We start from the raw sequence: 19,789 nt of genomic DNA on the forward strand, positions 1-19,789 counted from the left end.
TCCTACCATGCCAGGCAACATCCTGGTAAACCTCCTCTGCACCCGTTCCAGTGCTTCCACATCCTTCCTATAGTATGGCGACCAAAACTGCACACAATACTCCAGATGAGGCCTCACCAGAGTCTTATACAACTGCAACATGACTTCAGGACTCCGGAACTCAATTCCTCTACCAATAAAAGCCAGTACGCCATCTGCCTTCTTCACAGCACAATTTACCTGGGTGGCAACTTTCAGAGATCTGAGTACATGGACACCAAGATCCCTCTGCTCATCCACACTACCAAGTAGCCTACCATTAGCCCAGTAATCTATCTTCTTGTTACTCCTACCAAAGTGAATGACTTCACACTTAGCTACATTAAACTCCATTTGCCACCTTTCTGCCCAGCTCTGCAACTTATCTATATCCCGCTGTAACCTGCCACATCCTTCTTCGCTGTCCACAACTCCACCGACTTTCGTCTCATCCGCAAACTTGCTCACCCAGCTTTCAAGCCCCTCCTCCAGGTCATTTATAAAAATGACAAACAGCAATGGTCTCAAAACAGATCCTTGTGGAACACCGCTAGTAACTGCACTCCAAGATGAACCTTTACCATCAACTACTACCCTCTGTCTCCTTCCACCCAGCCAATTCCTAATCCAAACCTCTAATTCATCCTCAATGCCATACCTCTGTAATTTTTGCAGTAGCCTACCATGGGGTACCTTATCGAACGCCTTGCTAAAATCCAAATACACCACATCTACTGCTTTACCCTCGTCCACTTCCTTGGTCATCTTCTCAAAGAACTCAATAAGGTTTGTGAGGCATGACCTGCCCTTCACAAAACCATGCTGACTATCCTTGATCACATTATTCCTATCCAGATGTTCATAAATCCTATCGCTTACAATTCTCTTTAAGACTTTGCCCACAACAGAAGTAAGACTTACTGGCCTATAGTTACTAGGGCTGTCCCTACTCACCTTCTTGAACAAGGGGACCACATTCGCTATCCTCCAGTCTTCTGGCACGATTCCTGTAGACAACGACGACATAAAAATCAAGGCCAATGGCTCCGCTATCTCCTCCCTAGCTTCCCAGAGGATCCTAGGATAAATGCCATCAGGCCCAGGGGACTTATCTATTTTCATCCTTTCCAGTATTCCCCAGACCTCTTCCCTACATACCTCAAAGCCATCTATTCTAATCACCTGTGACTCAATATTCACATCAGCAACAATGTCCTGTTCCTGAGTGAATACTGACGAAAAGTATTGATTTAGTGTCTCTCCAATCTCCTCCGCCTCCACGCGCAACTTCCCACTACTATCCTTGACTGGACCGATACCTACCCTAGCCATCCTTTTATTCCTGACATATCTATAGAAAGCCTTTGGGATTTCCCTAATCCTACCAACCAAGGACTTTACATGTCCCCTTCTCGCTGCTCTTAGCTCTCTCTTTAGATCCTTCCTGGCTACCTTATAACTCTCAATCACCCCAATTGAACCTTCACGCCTCATCTTTACTTAGGCCGCCCTCTTCCCTTTTACAAGGGATTCCAATTCCTTATTAAACCACGGCTCCCTCACAAGACCCTTTCCTCCCTGCCTGACTGGTACATACTTATCAAGGACACCCAATAGCTGCTCCTTGAACAAGCTCCACATATCATTTGTGTCCTTCCCTTGAAGCCTATTTTTCCAATCCACACATCCTAAGTCATGCCTTACCGCATCATAATTTCCCTGCCCCCAGCTATAACTCCTGCCCTGCAGTGCACACTTGTCCCTCTCCATCACTAGAGTAAAAGTCACCGAGTTGTGGTCACTGTCCCCGAAGTGCTCACCTACCTCCAAGTCTAACACCTGGCCTGGTTCATTACCTAGAACCAAATCCAGTATGGCCTCACCTCTTGTTGGCCTGTCTACATATTGTGTCAGGAAACCCTCCTGCACACATTGAACAAATACAGACCCACCTAACGAACTCGAGCTATAGCTTTCCCAGTCAATATCTGGGAAGTTAAAGTACCCCATAACAACCACCCTACTACTTTCACTCTTCTCCTGAATCATCCTTGCAATACTTTCCTCTACGTCTCTCGAACTATTAGGAGGCCTGTAGAAAACTCCTAATAGGGTGACCTCACCTTTCCTATTTCTAACCTCAGCCCAAACTACCTCAGATGGCAAGTCTTCCTCCATTGTCCTTTCCACCGCTGTGACAAGCAATGCCACACCTCCCCCTCTTGTACCCCACCTCTGACCCTACCAAAACATTTAAACCGTGGAACCTGCAATAGCCATTCCTGTCCCTGTTCTACTCACGTCTCTGTAATGGCCACAACATCGAAGTCCCAGGTACCAACCCACGCTGCAAGTTCACCTACCTTATTTCTTATACTTCTGGCATTGAAGTTGTTGGTGTTGTTTCGTGGCTCGTTGGTGTTCATGGATGTGGGTTGTTAGCTGTCTTCCTGTTTGTCCTATGTAGTGGTTTGTGCAGTCCTTGCATGGGATTTTGTACACTACGTTCATTTTGCTCCTGCTGGGTATCGGGTCCTTTGTCCTGGTGAGTTGTTGTCTGAGAGTGGCTGTTGGTTTGTGTGCTGTTATGAGTCCTAGTGATCGTAGCAGTCTGGCTGTCAGTTCAGAAATGCTCCTGATGTGTGGGAGTGTGGCCAGTCCTTTGGTTTGTGGCATGTCCTCATTTTGTTGTCTTTCCCTGAGGCATCTGTTGATGAAATTGCGGGGGTATCCGTTTTTGGTGAATACCTTGTATAGGTGTTCTTCTTCCTCTTTTTGTAGTTCAGGTGTGCTGCAGTGTGTTGTGGCCCTTTTGAATAATGTCCTGATGCAACTTTGTTTGTGTGTGATGGGATGGTTGCTTTCATGGTTCAGGACTTGGTCTGTGTGTGTGGCTTTTCTGTATACCTTCGTGGTGAATTCTCCGTTCGGTGTTCTTTGTACCATCACATCCAGGAATGGGAGCTGGTTGTCCTTTTCTTCCTCTCTCGTGAATCGGATTCCTGTGAGTGTGGCATTGATGATCCGGACTTTAGTGCTTCTTTCTCCTTAGTGTTGAGGTTGTGTGTTCTCTATTTCTGTGTTTTTAAAGATTACAAAGGTGTCGTCCATGTATCTGACCCATAGTTTGGGTTGTAATTGCGTTAAAACTGTTTTTTCTAACCTTTGCATTACTGCTTCTGCTATGAGTCCGGAGATCGGTGAGCCCAAGGGTGTTCCGTTGATTTGTTCATATATCTGGATGTTGAATGTGAAGTGTGTTGTGAGGCACAGGTCCAGTAGTTTAAGTATGCCGTCTTTGTTAATAGGTTCAGCGTCCTGTTGTCTGTTGTGTATGTCCAGCAGGTTGGATATTGTTTCTCTGGCTAGGGTTTTGTCAATAGAAGTGAACAGTGCCGTTACATCGAATGAGACCATGGTTTCTTCCTTGTCTATGTGTATATTTCTAATGATGTCCAGAAATTCTTGTGTTGACTGTGTGGAGTGTCTGGATCCACTAATCAGGTGTTTCAGTTTCTGTTGTAGCTCTTTAGCCAGTTTGTGTGATGGTGTCCCTGGTAGTGATACAATGGGTCTGAGTGGGATGTCTGGTTTGTGTACTTTAGGTAATCCATAGAATCTGGGGGTGTTGTTGCTTTCCGGTTTCATTCTCTGTAGGTCAGACCTGGTTATCTGTCTGTTTTTTTTGTAGGCTCTTCAGTGTGTTGTTTATCCTATTGGTGAGCTGTGGAGTGGGGTCAAACTCCCTCTTTTGGTAGGTGTTGGTGTCTGCAAGTAGTTGTTCTGCTTTGTGAATATAATCTGACTTACCCAGTATAACAGTCATTCTGCCTTTGTCTGCTGGTAGTATGATTATGGTCTTATCATTTCTTAGTGACTTTAGTGCTTCTTTCTCCTTAGTGTTGAGGTTGTGTGTTCGTCTTTTTCTTGTTATCATAGGTACGATACTTTGTCTCACTGTTTGTTGTGTCTCTTCTGTCAATCCATTGTTCCTGAGTGTGCATTCTAGTGCTGCTAGGAAGTCTGCTGTCTTGGCGTCCCTGTGGTTGTAGTTAAGTCCCTTGGCCAGTATTGTTCTTTCCGTGTCTGTGAGCTGTCTGTGGGAAAGGTTTTTAACCCAGGTTTGTGTTGTGGTGTCCTTTTCGTTGTGTGTTAGTTTGACCATTTTTTCTTTCAGTGCCGTTTTTTTGTGGTGTGTGGTCCTGTTCTGTACTATGGTGATAGCCTGTTCTATGGTCTGGGTCCATTCCTGATTGGTAGTTTTAAAATTAACGATTTTTGGCGCGCAATTTTATGTCTGTATTTGTGAAGTCTGTTGTGAGCATCTGTAATCATTACCTGGATCATCCTGAATCCGTTCTGTCTGGCTGTGTCCCTGGCTTGTGGATTGTTGACTGGTGGTCTGTATCTGACACATTGTGAAAGGATTCGATTCTTCCGGTATTCATGCAGGAATCGGAGTTGTTCATATGTGGCGCTTAGGCGGTTGGCACAGGATTCCCTATTCCCTATTCCACAGACACTCTATACAGTCAACACAAGAATTTCTGGACATCATTAGAAATATACACATAGACAAGGAAGAAACCATGATCTCATTCGATGTAACGGCACTGTTCACTTCTATTGACAAAACCCTAGCCAGAGAAACAACATCTAACCTGCTGGACATACATAACAGACAACAGGACGCTGAACCTATTAACAAAGACGGCATACCTAAACTACTGGACCTGTGCCTCACAACACATGCTTCACATTCAACAACCAGATATATGAACAAATCAACGGAACACCCTTGGGCTCACCGATCTCCGGACTCATAGCAGAAGCAGTAATGCAAAGGTTAGAAAAAACAGTTTTAACGCAATTACAACCCAAACTCTGGGTCAGATACATGGACGACACCTTTGTAATCATTAAAAACACAGAAATAGAGAACACACACCGGATCATCAACGCCACACTCACAGGAATCTGATTCACGAGAGAGGAAGAAAAGGACAACCAGCTCCCATTCCTAGACGTGATGGTACAGAGAACACCGAACGGGGAATTCAGCACAAAGGTATACAGGAAAGCCACACACACAGACCAAGTCCTGAACTATGAAAGCAACCACCCCAACACACACAAAAGAAGTTGCATCAAGACACTGTTCAAAAGGGCCACAACACACTGCAGCACACCAGAACTGCAAAAAGAGGAAGAAGAACACCTATACAAGGTATTCACCAAAAATGGATACCCCCGCAATTTCATCAACAGATGCCTCAGGGAAAGACAACAAAATGAGGACATGCCACAAACCAAAGGACTGGCCACACTCCCATACATAAGGAGCATTTCTGAACTGACAGCCAGACTGCTGCGACCACTAGGACTCATAACAGCACACAAACCAACAGCCACTCTCAGACAACAACTCACCAGGACAAAGGACCCAATACCCAGCAGGAGCAAAACCAACGTAGTGTACAAAATCCCATGCAAGGACTGCACAAACCACTGCATAGGACAAACAGGAAGACAGCTAACAACCCGCATCCATGAACACCAACTAGCCACGAAACAACACGACCAGCTATCCCTATTAGCCATACACTCAGATGACAAACAACATGAATTCGATTGGGACAACACCACTATTATAGGGCAGGCCAAACAGAGAACAGCCAGGGAATTCCTAGAAGCATGGCACTCATCCACGAATTCTATCAACAGACACATCGACCTAGACCCTATATACCGGCCACTGCAACGGACAGCAACTGACAACCGGAAGCGGCAAATTCAAACCAGTATAAATGCCGGAGGAATCAGCACAGAAGCGCTTCACAGGAGGCTCCCAAGCACTGAAGCTGTCACCTAGAAAGGGGGCGAAACGTTTGCAGCAAAAACTCCCAGCTTAGCGAACAGAACCACAACAACCTCTAATTTGTTTGTTGACCATTCAATTTATCCTTCTATCCCTTCCTGTCATAGCCTGTTTATCAATTTTGGGATTAATAACTTTCTCTTTGACCTTGACTGTACTCATTGATTAACCATATTGTCCCAAATGTGATTCTTTGCCCTACTGTTCAGTTTAAAACTCTATTTCTCTAGTTATGCAGTCAACAAGAACACTGGTCCCAGAATTATTCAGATGGAGGCTGTCCCATTGGTACAGATCCCACTTTCACCAGTACTGGTGCCAGTGTCCTATGACACTAACCCACTTCTCCCGGTCTTTCAGCCTGGCATTCATCTCTTTAATCTGATTTTCCCTGTGCCAACTTTTCTCAGGTGATAATAGAGAGACTATTACCTTTGAGGTCTTTCTTCTTACTGTGTCGCCTTCCTCCCTGTACTGCAATATACAGAACCCCCTTCTTTCTCATGCCTATGTCATTGAAACCATCATGGATCACAACATCTGATCCTCCTCTGGGAATATCTCTCCAGCTCTGAGCAGGAGTCCTGAACCATGGCATCAGGCAGATAGCACAGCCATGTGGACCATGTGCTTTGTTACAAAGAAAAATATCAATCTCTCTGAGTATACTGTTCCCCCCGCCACTTGAATGGTTTCCTGTTTATCTCTGGACTGGGCTTTATTTCAACCTACAGCAAGGGATTTTCATATTTATTGAGGAAGACTTTCTTTGGAAAACTCAATGAAAATGAAGTTGTCATGTAAATGCGTACTGTTTCTGTAATTTCTAATGATAGTAGGAAAGTTTAGACAACATTATTCATAATTGACTCACCTACAGAAGTTCTCCAGAGAGTAATACAATCATGGAATTAGTTAAGAGAGTGATAATTCAGACTTCACATCCCAGAATTAATGCATCAGGTAAAATTCACACCCCTCATCCAGAGGTTTCTGTCATCCAAAACAAGTTTTTCTGTAAAGAATAGTTAATACATGGATGTTGGAAGCATTAGAAACTTTTCAAGGGATTGGTTTTAGTTCAGGATTGAACTTTTTGCTCTTGTAAAATCCATTTTCTGCCAGTAGGTGGCACTGTCAGACAATGTTAATCGCTTTTTGTTGGCAGGTTCTGTAAATGGGTTCTGTTTTCTTCAGTGTTACAGATTCCGAGCAACATCTTTTACTGATCTCCAAATTCACAAACTTGGAAAATATTAACAGACCCAACAAACCCCACTGAACTAAATGACAAGTTTCCCTGCATTAGGGATGTTGATTGAGGAAGAACTGCTGTTGATTAAAACTCACTCTATGAACAGATCTTTAAATCCTACATAGCCAGCAGGTCACAGTCATCTACAGCACAATAAGCCATTCGGCCCACAGTGTCTCTGATAGTCAACAATATCTGATTACACTAATCCTAATTTGCAGCTCTTGGTCCTGGAGGTGATGGAAATGCAATTGAATATCGAAACTGCAGAAACTTTTGACACCCACTTTATCAAGCATTGAATTCCAGGTTCCTGCTACTCTCTAGGGAAAATATTTCTTCCCAAATCTCTGTTTAGCCCCGACCTCTTACCTTACATCTGTGCCGCCAGTTATTAATTCGTCTACTAATGGGAAAACTGTCTCCTGACCACCCTATCTATGCTCCTCATAATCTTATACACTTTCGTCAAGTCTCTTCTCAACCTTTGCTACACCTAGGAAGACAAGCCCAGTCCAAACAATCTTTCCTCATGGTTCAAACCCTGTAGCCTAAGCAACATCCCAGTAAATCTGAAACTCTAAAATCTAGAGGTTACTGAAAAAGCTCAGCAGATCTGGTAGCATCTGTGAAGAGAAATCAGAATTCAGGCAGGGTCATTGGACCCAAAACGTTAACTCTGATTTCTCTTCACAGATGTTGCCAGACCTTCGAGCTTTTCTAGCAATTCTGTTTTTGTTTCTGATTTACAGCATCTGCAGATCTTTCCATTTTTCTCTTGGTAAAACCCCTGCGCAATCACACCCTTCCTATAATATGGTGACTAGACTGCACGCTGTATTGCATTCTGTGATGTAACTGTGGCCCAACCAGCAATTTTTACATTTGCACCACCCTGCTCTTGTACTCCATACCTTGGCTAATATAGGTAGGTATCCTATATGCCTCCTTAACCACCTTATCTACCTACAGGGATCTGTGGACATACACAGCAAGGTCCATATGATCTTCAGAAATTTCCAGCGTCCTACCATTCATTCTGATGCCCTTCGACTTGTTTAGCCCTCCCTATATGTATTACCTTACACTTTTTGAAGTTGAATTCCGTTTGTCACTGCTCTGTCCAGCTGAGTAGTCTTGATATTCTTCTATAGATTCGAAATATCCAAACTACTTACTACTGTATCAATTTTCATGTCATCTGCAAATTTGTTGATCATACCGTCTATAATTAATTCCAAATCATTAATGTACACCTTAACTAACAGTGTGAAACAACAGAATTCCAATTAGAGAAACATCCCTTACTATCACTATCTGCTTCCTGCCTTCAAACCAGTTTTTGATCCAATGTACTACTTTGCCTTAGATCCTATGGCCTTTTACTTTTTTGACCAGTCTAGCATGAGGGACCTGATCAAAAGCTTTGCTGGGTTCAGGGTAAACCCCGAGGAGAAAGTGAGGACTACAGATGCTGGAGATCAGAGCTGAAAATGTGTTGCTGCAAAAGCGCAACAGGTCAGGCAGCATCCAAAGAGCAGGAGAATCGACGTTTCGGGCATGAGCCCTTCTTCAGGAATGAGGAAAGTGTGTCCAGCAGGCTAAGATAAAAGGTAGGGAGGAGGGACTTGGGGGAGAGGCATTGGAAATGCGACAGGTGGAAGGAGGTCAAGGTGAGGGTGATCGGCCGGAGTGGGGTGGGGGCGGAGAGGTCAGGAAGAAGATTGCAGGTTAGGAAGGCGGTGCTGAGTTCAAGGGATTTGACTGAGACAAGGTGAGGGGAGGAGAAATGAGGAAACTGGAGAAATCTGAGTTCATCCCTTGTGGTTGGAGGGTTTCTAGGCGGAAGATGAGGCCCTCTTCCTCCAGCTGTCGTGTTGCTATGGTCTGGCGATGGAGGAGTCCAAGGACCTGCATGTCCTTGGTGGAGTGGGAGGGGGAGTTAAAGTGTTGAGCCACGGGATGGTTGGGTTGGTTGGTGCGGGTGCCCCAGAGGTGTTCTCTGAAACGTTCCACAAGTAGGCGGCCTGTCTCCCCAATATAGAGGAGGCCACCTCGGGTGCAGCGGATGCAGTAAATGATGTGTGTGGTGGTGCAGATGAATTTGAGGCGGATATGGAAGGATCCCTTGGGGCCTTGGAGGGAAGTAAGGGGGGAGGTGTGGGCGCAAGTTTTGCATTTCTTGCGGTTGCAGGGGAAGGTGCCGGGAGTTGAGGTTGGGTTGGTGGGGGGTGTGGACCTGACGAGGGAGTCACGGAGGGAGTGGTCTTTTCGGAATGCTGACAGGGGAGGGGAGGGAAATATATCTCTGGTGGTGGGATCCGTTTGGAGGTGGCGGAAATGACGACGGATGGTACGATGTATGTGGAGGTTGGTGGGGTGGTAGGTGAGTACCAGTGGGGTTCTGTTCTGGTGGTGATTGGAGGGGCGGGCCTCTTAAGGGCTGAGGAGCGGGAAGTGGAGGAGATGCGGTGGAGAGCATCGTCCATCACGTCTGGGGGGAAATTGCGGTCTTTGAAGAAGGAGGCCATTTAGGTTGTACGGTATTGGAACTGGTCCTCCTGGGAGCAGATGCAGTGGAGCCGAAGGAATTGGGAGTATGGGATGGCGTTTTTACAGGGGGCAGGGTGGGAGGAGGTGTAGTCCAGGTAGCTGTGGGAGTCAGTCGGTTCATAGTAGATGTCTGTGTTGATTCGGTCGCCCGAGATAGAAATGGAAAGGTCGAGGAAGGGGAGGGAGGAGTCTGAGATTGTCCAGGTAAATTTGAGGTCAGGGTGGAAGGTGTTGGTAAAGTGAATGAACTGTTCAACCTCCTCATGGGAGCACGAGGCAGCGCCGATACAGTCATCGATGTAACAGAGGAAAAGGTGGGGGGTGGTGCCAGTGTAGTTGCGGAAGATGGACTGTTCCACATATCCTACGAAGAGGCAGGCATAGCTGGGGCCCATGCGGGTGCCCATGGCTACTCCTTTGGTTTGGAGGAAGTGGGAGGATTGGAAAGAGAAGTTGTTCAGGGTGAGGACCAGTTCAGTCAGTCGAAGGAGGGTGTCAGTGGAAGGGCACTGGTTGGTACGGCGGGAAAGGAAGAAGCGGAGGGCCCTCTGGCACCACCCCCCACCTTTCCCTCCGCTACATCGATTGACTGTATCGGCACTGCCTCGTGCTCCCATGAGGAGGTTGAACAGTTCATCCACTTTACCAACACCTTCCCCCCTGACCTCAAATTTACCTGGACCATCTCAGACTCCTTCCTCCCCTTCCTAGACCTTTCCATTTCTATCTCGGGCAACCGAATCAACACGGACATTTACTACAAACCGACCAACTCCCACAGCAACCTAGACTACACCTCCTCCCACCCTGCCCTCTGTAAAAACGCCATCCCATACTCCCAAGTCCTTCGGCTCCGCCGCATCTGTTCCCAGGAGGACCAGTTCCAATACTGTACAACCCAAATGGCCACTCCCTCCATGACTCCCTCGTCAGGTCCACACCCCCCACCAACCCAACCTCCGCTCCCGGCACCTTCCCCTGCAACCGCAAGAAATGCAAAACTTGCGCCCACACCTCCTCCCCTACTTCCCTCCAAGGCCCCAAGGGATCCTTCCATATCCGCCACAAATTCACCTGCACCTCCACACACATCATTTACTGCATCCGCTGCAACCGAGGTGGCCTCCTCTATATTGGGGAGACAGGCCACCTACTTGCGGAACGTTCCAGGGAACACCTCTGGGGCACCTGGACCAACCAACCCAACCATCCCGTGGCTCAACACTTCAACTCCCCCTCCCACTCCACCAAGGGCATGCAGGTCTTTGGACTCCTCCATCGCCAGACCATAGCAACACGACGGCAGGAGGAAGAGTGCCTCAGCTTCCGCCTGGGAACCCTCCAACCACAAGGGATGAATCTAGATTTCTCCAGTTTCCTCATTTCCCCTCCTTCACCTTGTCTCAGTCAAATCCCTCAAACTCAGCACCACCTTCCTAACCTGCAATCTTCTTCTTCCTGACCTCTCCGCCCCCATCCCCACTCCGGCCTATCACCCTCACCTTAACCTCCTTCCACCTATTGCATTTCCAACGCCCCTCCCCCAAGTCCCTCCTCCCTACCTTTTATCTTAGCCTGCTGGACACACTATCCTCATTCCTGAAGAAGGGCGTATGCCCGAAACGTCGATTCTCCTGCTCTTTGGATGCTGCCTGACCTGCTGCGCTTTTCCAGCAATACATTTTCAGCTCAGTGTAAACCATATCAAATACACCACGCTTATCATCAAGTAAAAAATGAGGTCTGCAGATGCTGGAGATCACAGCTGCAAATGTGTTGCTGGTCAAATCACAGCAGGTTAGGCAGCATCTCAGGAATAGAGAATTCGACGTTTCGAGCATAATCATCAGTCTTGGTTACCTCCCCAAACAATTCAACCAAATTTCTCAAACATGAGCATCCCTTGTCCTGCTGAATGTCCCTGCTTAATCCCTGCCTCTCTAAAAGCAGATATATCCTGTCCTTCAGAATTCTTTCTAATAACTTTCCCACCATTGAAGTTACACTTGCTAATAATTTCCGGTCTATCTTTTCTTTCTTTTTCTATTAATGGAACATCATTATCAGTCTTCCAGTCCACTGATATCTCATCTGTGGCCAGACAGGATTTGAAAATTATTACTGCAGACTTAGGCATTTCCTCCATTGCCTCCCACAGCCGCAACCTAGATTGTACATTTCAGTTGTATAGAAAAACAATAATTTGCATTTATATAGCATCTTTAGCAAAGTAGGATATTCCAAGGCATTTTACGTGACCATGGCTAAACAAACTTTCGTACCTAGCCACAAGTAAGGTGACAAAAGGCTCGTTCAGATAATTAGCCATTCAGCAGTTTCTAAAAGGAGGTTTACAAGGGAACTTGGGAGTACTGTATAACGATTTGTCAGCTGAAGGCACAGCTACTAATTTGTTGCAAATAAAACTGAAAACTAAAATTTGGATCATGTAGCTTTTTCAGAGGGTTGTAGGATAGAGATAGAAGGGAACAATTTGTTATGCAGGTAACCTCCAGAATGTTGATCAATGTGGGATTCAGTGATGGTAATGCCATTGAATGTCAGAAGTAGTGACTAAATTCTCCCTTGTCAGTGATGGCCATTTCCTGGCATTTAAAATATTTTGATTCCAAAAACAGAAACCACTATCCTTGAATCAAGCACTAGACCATGATCCATTAGCAGAAGTGCACTTTCTAATGTTGGGTTCTCCTGAAATTTTGTTTTGCTACTGACCTCATTTACATTTAAAACTAACACATCCCAGAGTTCATTGTGAACTACGTCTCTAGTACATTTTAAGAATTTGATTTCCAGACTTTAGTAGCTCTTTTTGCCACATTCACAGTGAAAAACCATTTCATCCCAAACCTATTAATAAATCCTGAAATGCAAATGTCATCAGTGTGGTCGCGCATGTATATCCTTCACTTTTCTCTTTCCTATGTCTATTGAGATATTTAACTATCCCAGGATATCTTCTCAATAGCCATTGGAAAGTGGAGTTATACCAATTAGCAAGCACACATTCCTAAAGTAGTCTTCCTTTTTATCATCTACATTATCAAACCAACGTGATCATTCTATAAGATGAGAGACTTAACAAACAATCTAGGTCCTTTTCAATATATAATTTCAGTTACATCACACTGTAAACTTTTGCTATAAATTCTGTGTCTTACAATCTTATACTCCACAACCACCTGATGAAGGAGCAGCATTCCGAAAGTTTGTGCTTCCAAATAAACCTGTTGGACTATAACCTGGTGTTGTGTGATTTTTAACTTTGTACGTTATCAAACAATATTATCAAGAGTCACTTATCTATGGAAGTTTAAATTTGTCTTTAAATATTGTACACTTTACCTCGGATATTTATCTTTCAGTTTTAAAAACTTGTTTGTTTCTCTTTTTGATTTCTGTTGCCCTCTCTACAGAATGCTTTGAGTTCTGGATTCTTTCCCTTACCTTCTCCCAAAGCTTTATGCTCACATATGAACCTTGACATCATTGCTGACAGACCATTAAATTGCAAGGGCAAGGCACCATGGGCAAACCCAGGTCTGTCTTCATCCAACATTTAAAACTGGTCAAGTGAGTGACTGAGCTGAAAACGTGTTGCTGGTTAAAGCACAGCAGGTCAGGCAGCATCCAAGGAACAGGAAATTCGACGTTTCGGGCCGGAGCCCTTCATCAGGAATGAAGTCCTGATGAAGGGCTCTGGCCCGAAACGTCGAATTTCCTGTTCCTTGGATGCTGCCTGACCTGCTGTGCTTTAACCAGCAAAACATTTTCAGCTCTGATCTCCAGCATCTGCAGACCTCACTTTTTACTCGAAGAGAGTGACTGAGTATGGGGAAGTTCATAGCCATACTTATCAGCTCCTAGTTCCACAAAAGTAGGTGGCCTCTAAATTCACAGAGCTTGATAAAGGCTAAGACTTGGGGATTGTAAAGAATGTATGGAATACATTCAATTATGATCAGACACCTGGCCTGCTTAAAGAATTAATAACAATCCCACTTCTTGATCACCCACAACCAGGATTTTCCATAACCAATGGAAAAATCCCAAGTTCCAGCAACAAGTCTAATCTTTCAGGTCTGAGTAATGACCCAGAAAGCTCTGGAACACTGTGAACTTCACTGACTCAGTTACAGCTCTGGACTTGATGACCCAAATGACCTCCTTTCGCCCTGTAGTGATTCTTTGACTTTACGGCCAATGCTTGCATGAAACATTGAATCAATTCCATCTTCTATTGATAGACATGTTGCTCTGATATTAATGGAGGGGGCAGGATTGGTGTGAGGGGACTTGGTAGTGGGTGGAAAAACTGACACATCTGAATTGTTGAACCCTCCTTTAGGAAGGAGAAATTAAAATCAGCACCAGAACCTTGAAGGCACACAAACTCTAAAGGACCTTGTTTAATTTCTTTCCCAGGCAGGCAGTCTGCTCACCTGACATCCAGAGGAATCCCTTCTGGAAACATGAATGTCTAGACCATATCTGTGAACAGGAGACAGGGTTTAAGGGAAAGGCTCTGAATATGGGGCATGGTGGGAATTGTCTCTGAATAATAATTTGGGGTTGTACCTCAAAACAGAATTGATAGAGAATAGAAGTGAAAAATCATGAGGACTGAGGGATTTTGGGGGAGACTCCTTCTGTAACCTAGAGTCGAAAATGTGGTGCTGGAAAAGCATAGCCTGCTCTTCAGATGCTGCCTGACCTGTTGTGCTTTTCCAGCACCACACTCTCGACTCTGACCTCCAGCATCTGCAGTCCTCACTTTCTCCCTGTTTCTGTAAACTAGACAGGTTTAAGGGTGGTGTACTTTCCAAGGCATTATAGCATCTTTGAAGGAGAGGATTAACCATTATTTTAAAGATTTAGTTGATACTGCTGATGACAAAGAAACACAAATGCCCCTTATTCTTTCCTATATGTAAAATTTCTGAATTACAAATGTATCAATTGTCAACTAAGAGTATCTAAAGTGTAAGTCGAATAAAATGATAACACGAAGGCCCCATACTGTAGGGAATCTAATCTAATCTAATTACATGAACTTTCTGAATAATATATCCTGGGAGCTCCCAAAAATGTACATTAATATATTTGATGAAACAAGACTACAGGTCTGGGGCTGTGTGTGTGTGTATGTAGGGAATTGGTGGGTGCAGTGATTGCAAAGGGTGCAAATGTTTTTAAATCATTTGTTTAGTTAACAATTTAAAATGGAAACAGGTGACAAGATTTGCAGTGAATGTTTTTTTTAACGTTAAGATGGACTGAAGCAAATTGGAATAAATGCTCTTTCCCTCCGATGTATTTTGTGGTTTTCTGTATATCCGTCCAAATATATAAACCAGGCTGTTGTTGAGACAGAAGTTTTGAATTTTATTAACAACAATAATTATTTACACAGCCACAAGATCAGACTCACATAGTCTCAGCAAAATGTTTACTGGTGTTATTTTATATTACATACACATAAATGACAGACTGAAAACATCTAAATAACTTTACAATAGAGAGCCAATGAAGGTGGGGACAGGTACCTTTACGCTGAAACGTCAATATTGCAATGGGTTTTAACACTAAAATTACAGGCCTGTCCAGTCAAGCACATATGCTGCAATACACCACTCCCCCTTCCCCCACCCGCGTTTGACTTGTGGATCAGTTTAAGAGAAACAGAGCGAGGAGTATTCAGCCCATCAAACCTGACCATCCCCTCCCCCCCTCACCCAAACACACATGCATGGTTATTGTGCCTGCCTCGATCAACTTGTCAATTTAAAATCTGTAAAGCTCAGCCTTTCCGTGAGACAGACTTCAGTGCTCTGAGAGATAACTCGAAAGACTAAACGACGGAGGGAGAAGAAATTTCTCTGTCATAAAATGGGAGAGCCCCTTCCCTTCCAAAGGTGTTCTCTCATTCCAGGTGCCTGCACCTGGAGAAAAAAAGCATCCTCCCTTCCTCCCTCAGAGTTGGGGACATTTTGTTCGCGCCTTGTGACATCGTGACACGTTGCAATGTTCCACCTCATGTTGTTGAAAACAAACCGACCAGCTGTAGTCATGGTTCCTCTGGGGGTGTGGGGGAGTGTGGTTCGAGTATCAGTCAGTCACGGGACTGTTCTCAAAACATTCCTGTTTTTGTTCGGTGTGTTTCTCTGGCTGTTGGAAGTTCCCACTATGAGCACAGCCCCGTGTGGAAAGGGCTGGCGCTGCGCTCGGACTGAAAGGTGTGGCCTGAGCCGCACTGGGTCGTGTGCAGCAGGAGCACTGACGGGCAGTATGGGATGTCGGGCAAAGGCCAGCGAGTGGGGAAATCTTCTCTTCACAGCGGCCTGTTGAGCCGAGAGCCAACTCTCAATGACACGGGATTTGGAAGCGCCTGGGTGAACATCTCACTCACACTCATTCAGAGACCCTTCTGCTCAAGCCCATCAATTGATAATAAATAGCGATACAAAGTTGCAGCTGATGACACTGAAAAAAAGAGGGACCAACAGTGAGAGAGTTGGAAAGGGAGAGGGATCTCCTTTTCAGAATGGGTGGGGGAATGCCTATGGCCCACTAAGATGTGGGAACATCCCCCTCCCCTGTGGATGCCTCCTATCCCTTCAGATGCTGGGAGCGCCGGCGTTTGTTAAATATATTTCTATGATATAGGTATATGGGGCAGTTTCTAAACTGTAGAACTGCTGACTGCACAGTTTGCAATAGTGGCTGCAGAAACACTGTAACTGAAAGTTGGAAGTACAGTTAATCGAAGGTCAGTCACCAAGGCTACCGGCTGTAATAAACCGATCCCAGACTGCTCTATTTCTCTCCTCCCCCTTCATGACTTGGCTGTACTCTCTGCTTATGTTTTGCACACAGCGCCCAAGTTGACACCGTGTGCATCACCGCCCTAGCTTTGCGCTGGGTTTTCAGTTTGCACTCGGTCTTAGAGTTCGCCTATCACTCTATAAATATAGAGCAGCAAGCACTCGCCGTCATTCAACAGCTGGGACTGAAGAGAGGAGTGTCACTAAACAACAGCAACAAGAAACAGCAGCAGAGCGAGCTGACAGGATGTCTGACACTTCTTGCACGTGTAACCTGGGTAAATGATGGAATCTCGTGGGAGACACGGCCTTGCGTTTCTTTTTCTCTGTCATTTGCAGTTTGTAATTCTCTTTTCTTTTACATTAACAGGAGACACTTGTAACTGCGGGGACAACTGTAAATGCAAAGACTGCAAGTGTACATCGTGCAAGAAGAGTAAGTATTGACTGAAACAAAAAAAAGTACACAAACTCTCCAGCTGCCGGACCTGTTGAATTTCTCCAGCGTAGTGTTTTCTTTTCAACTCTCCAGCGTCTGCTATGTTTTATAAAAACCGACAGAACTGCGGATGCTGTAAATCAGAAACAAAAACAGAAGTTGCTGGAAAAGATCAGTAGGTCTGGCAGCCAGACCCTTCCTCAGGACCGTCACCGAACCCCAATCGTTAACTTTGATTTCCCATCACTGATGCTGCCAGATCTACAGAGCTTTTCCAGCAACTTCTGATTTTGTTTCTGCTGTACTTTTTTGTTATATTGAATTATTCACTGACTCCGAAAGTCTAGTTCTGTGGGAGGGATTGTCTTTGGGAATACTAATGTTTTATCTTTGGAAGGGATAATTTCATGCAATTGAATCTACTTTTGTTTAAAACAAAACTGTTTTCCCATAATGTTGGTCGTGGTCGGTTTACCATTGGATCATTGAATTGTTTCTGGATAATCCATATGTTTGTCCAGTAGCGGTTAGCGGGCTCCCCATTGCATTCACAGTCAGGGGTTGATTGGTCGCTGCCGTCTCTGTGTGCGACTATGGAAATATGGGTGTTGAATGTTCGGCCTTCATATCTCTCTCTCTCTCTCTCTCCATCCAGGCTGCTGCGCATGCTGTCCAGCCGGCTGCAGCAAATGTGCTCAGGGTTGTGTGTGCAAAGGAGCCAGCGACAAATGTAGCTGCTGTCAGTGAAAATCTTCAACGTGGACTGTTTTAATTTTATGATGTGAACGACTTGTTTTTAATCCTTTTTGTGGGACTCAATCATATGTAAAGGAGTAATTGCTAATACTTTTTTTTTACTTTGTTTTATGTTGAATGGCATCTGCTTAATAAAATCTGTTTACAAAATAATCACCTTTGGACTGTTGGTTTGTGCTGGGAACACCATTACCACTGCTAAGATGCTCCACTGGTCGCAAAATTGCCACTTTAAGACAATATTTTTATTCAAATTCCCACCAATAGTGCTACAGCAAAAATAGGAATCAACACCACACCAAGTTTTAGTTGAACAGGATTATTTGAAATCACAAGCTTTCCGAGCACTGTTCCTTCATCAGAAGAAACTAAAAGAATTCCCCACTTCAATTTACTAATAACTTTATTTAAGAACAGGGACTTCGGTCAAAAATCTGATCAAGTCACCAGTAAGTTTTGGAAAGGATCGCTCACTTTAAAGAATGAAATATTCTAAGTTTTTTCTGAGCTGGAGTTAGGCAATTGTAAGAATCATTTATTATTTTCTAGTTGACCTCACCATGTTTTAGGTTCTTTCTCTTCACCAGATGAGTTTTTAGATGAACAACCCAGTTTAGCAACTAACATCCTGCCCATTTCTGAATGCAGCAAGGGAGATCAGCTAATATAGCACTGTAGTTACATGCTGCTTTTAAAAATTGGGCAGTTACAATATTGTACTGAAGTTCTATTATCAAGGGACATGCATGGTACAGTAATTGAATGTGGCACCATCAGTTGCCACGTCTTTTATCCAACATGTGCAAGCCAATTCATATTCTTGCACATTTGTATGTTTAAAATTACATCAATATTCACAATATAATTACATGTCAAATACACATCCAGGGGGGTTTTACAAAGGTTTCAACTGCATCCAACTCCAGTTCTCTAATGAGAGGGATTTCCACACAGATACTTTCCCATTGAGCCATCACAGTAGAAACTCCAAGTTTGCAAGGTTTGTGAAGGTTTGTAGCTCAGGTTGAGGTTTATGGTGTAGGTTTGCTCGCTGAGCTGTAGGTTTGATATCCAGACGTTTCATTACCTGGCTAGGTAACATCATCAGTGGCGACCTCCAAGTGAAACGAAGATATAAATAGAAAGCAGAGAAACCAGTTTTGAAGAAATGAAGGGAACTAAGATATGATAAAGCCCTGAGATTCTAAAAGCAATAACAGTAAACATAGTGACTGTACTAACTATGATCTTTCAGAACTTCTTAGGTATGGGAACATCAAATCAGATTGGAAGTCAGTAAATGTTACACATCTCAGGAAAGAAAGGAAATGAAAAACAATGAACTACAGGCCAGTTAACCAGATATTAGTTGTTAGGAAAATGATGGAACTTATTATTATTAATACCTTATGTACTTAGTCAACTATAGATTAGAATAAGCCAAGACAGGTTGATAAAAGGAAAATTTCTGTGAGTTATTTTCATGATGTAACAAGAGATAAAGGAGATCCAGTAAATGTAATATGCCTGGATTTCCAAAAGGCAATCAATGAGGTGCTATGCAAAACATTAGTAGGCATGATAAGGGCTCAATGAATGGGATAGAATATTAGCATGGACAGAGGATTATTTAATGAGCAGGAATCAGGGATTTTGTATGAATGGTCCCTATTCTAAACTAATTTGGGAATATTTGCTGACTTGTTGTGCTGTACCACCCCATTATCGGGATGGGGTGGGGGGGAGGTGGGGGTGTGGAGGAAGGGGAAACACATGAAATATAAATTGCTCCCTGAAGGAAGTGCTGCAAAAAGCTGATGTAGTCTTGGAGTTTGAGTTTGAGCTCTGCACTGAGGGGTTTGTAAAATGTCATTATCTTTACTACAATGTAAAAGCCTTTCAAATCGTCTATTCACTCATAAAATGAATAACTGTTTGGCAATTATTTCTTTGTAATGCTGATAAAAGAACAACTTGTACTAAATTTTGTGGGGGTGGGACAATATCCTTACAATTTTCAAAAGTAGTTTCTTACACATTGAGTA

The 19,789-nt window shown here is 44.1% G+C and overlaps 1 protein-coding gene across 1 annotated transcript; it reads left to right on the forward strand.

Moving 5' to 3' along the window:
- The first annotated feature begins 16,708 nt into the window (after positions 1-16,708).
- mt2 (metallothionein 2) lies at positions 16,709-17,897 on the forward strand. The gene is made up of 3 exons (XM_060837779.1): positions 16,709-16,827; positions 16,920-16,985; positions 17,644-17,897. The coding sequence occupies exons 1-3, from the start codon at positions 16,797-16,799 to the stop codon at positions 17,733-17,735; spliced, it is 189 nt and encodes a 62-aa protein (XP_060693762.1). The 5' UTR covers positions 16,709-16,796; the 3' UTR covers positions 17,736-17,897.
- Positions 17,898-19,789: the final 1,892 nt, after the last annotated feature.

Source organism: Hemiscyllium ocellatum, chromosome 17, assembly GCF_020745735.1.
Source record: "Hemiscyllium ocellatum isolate sHemOce1 chromosome 17, sHemOce1.pat.X.cur, whole genome shotgun sequence".
Taxonomy (NCBI): domain Eukaryota; kingdom Metazoa; phylum Chordata; class Chondrichthyes; order Orectolobiformes; family Hemiscylliidae; genus Hemiscyllium; species Hemiscyllium ocellatum.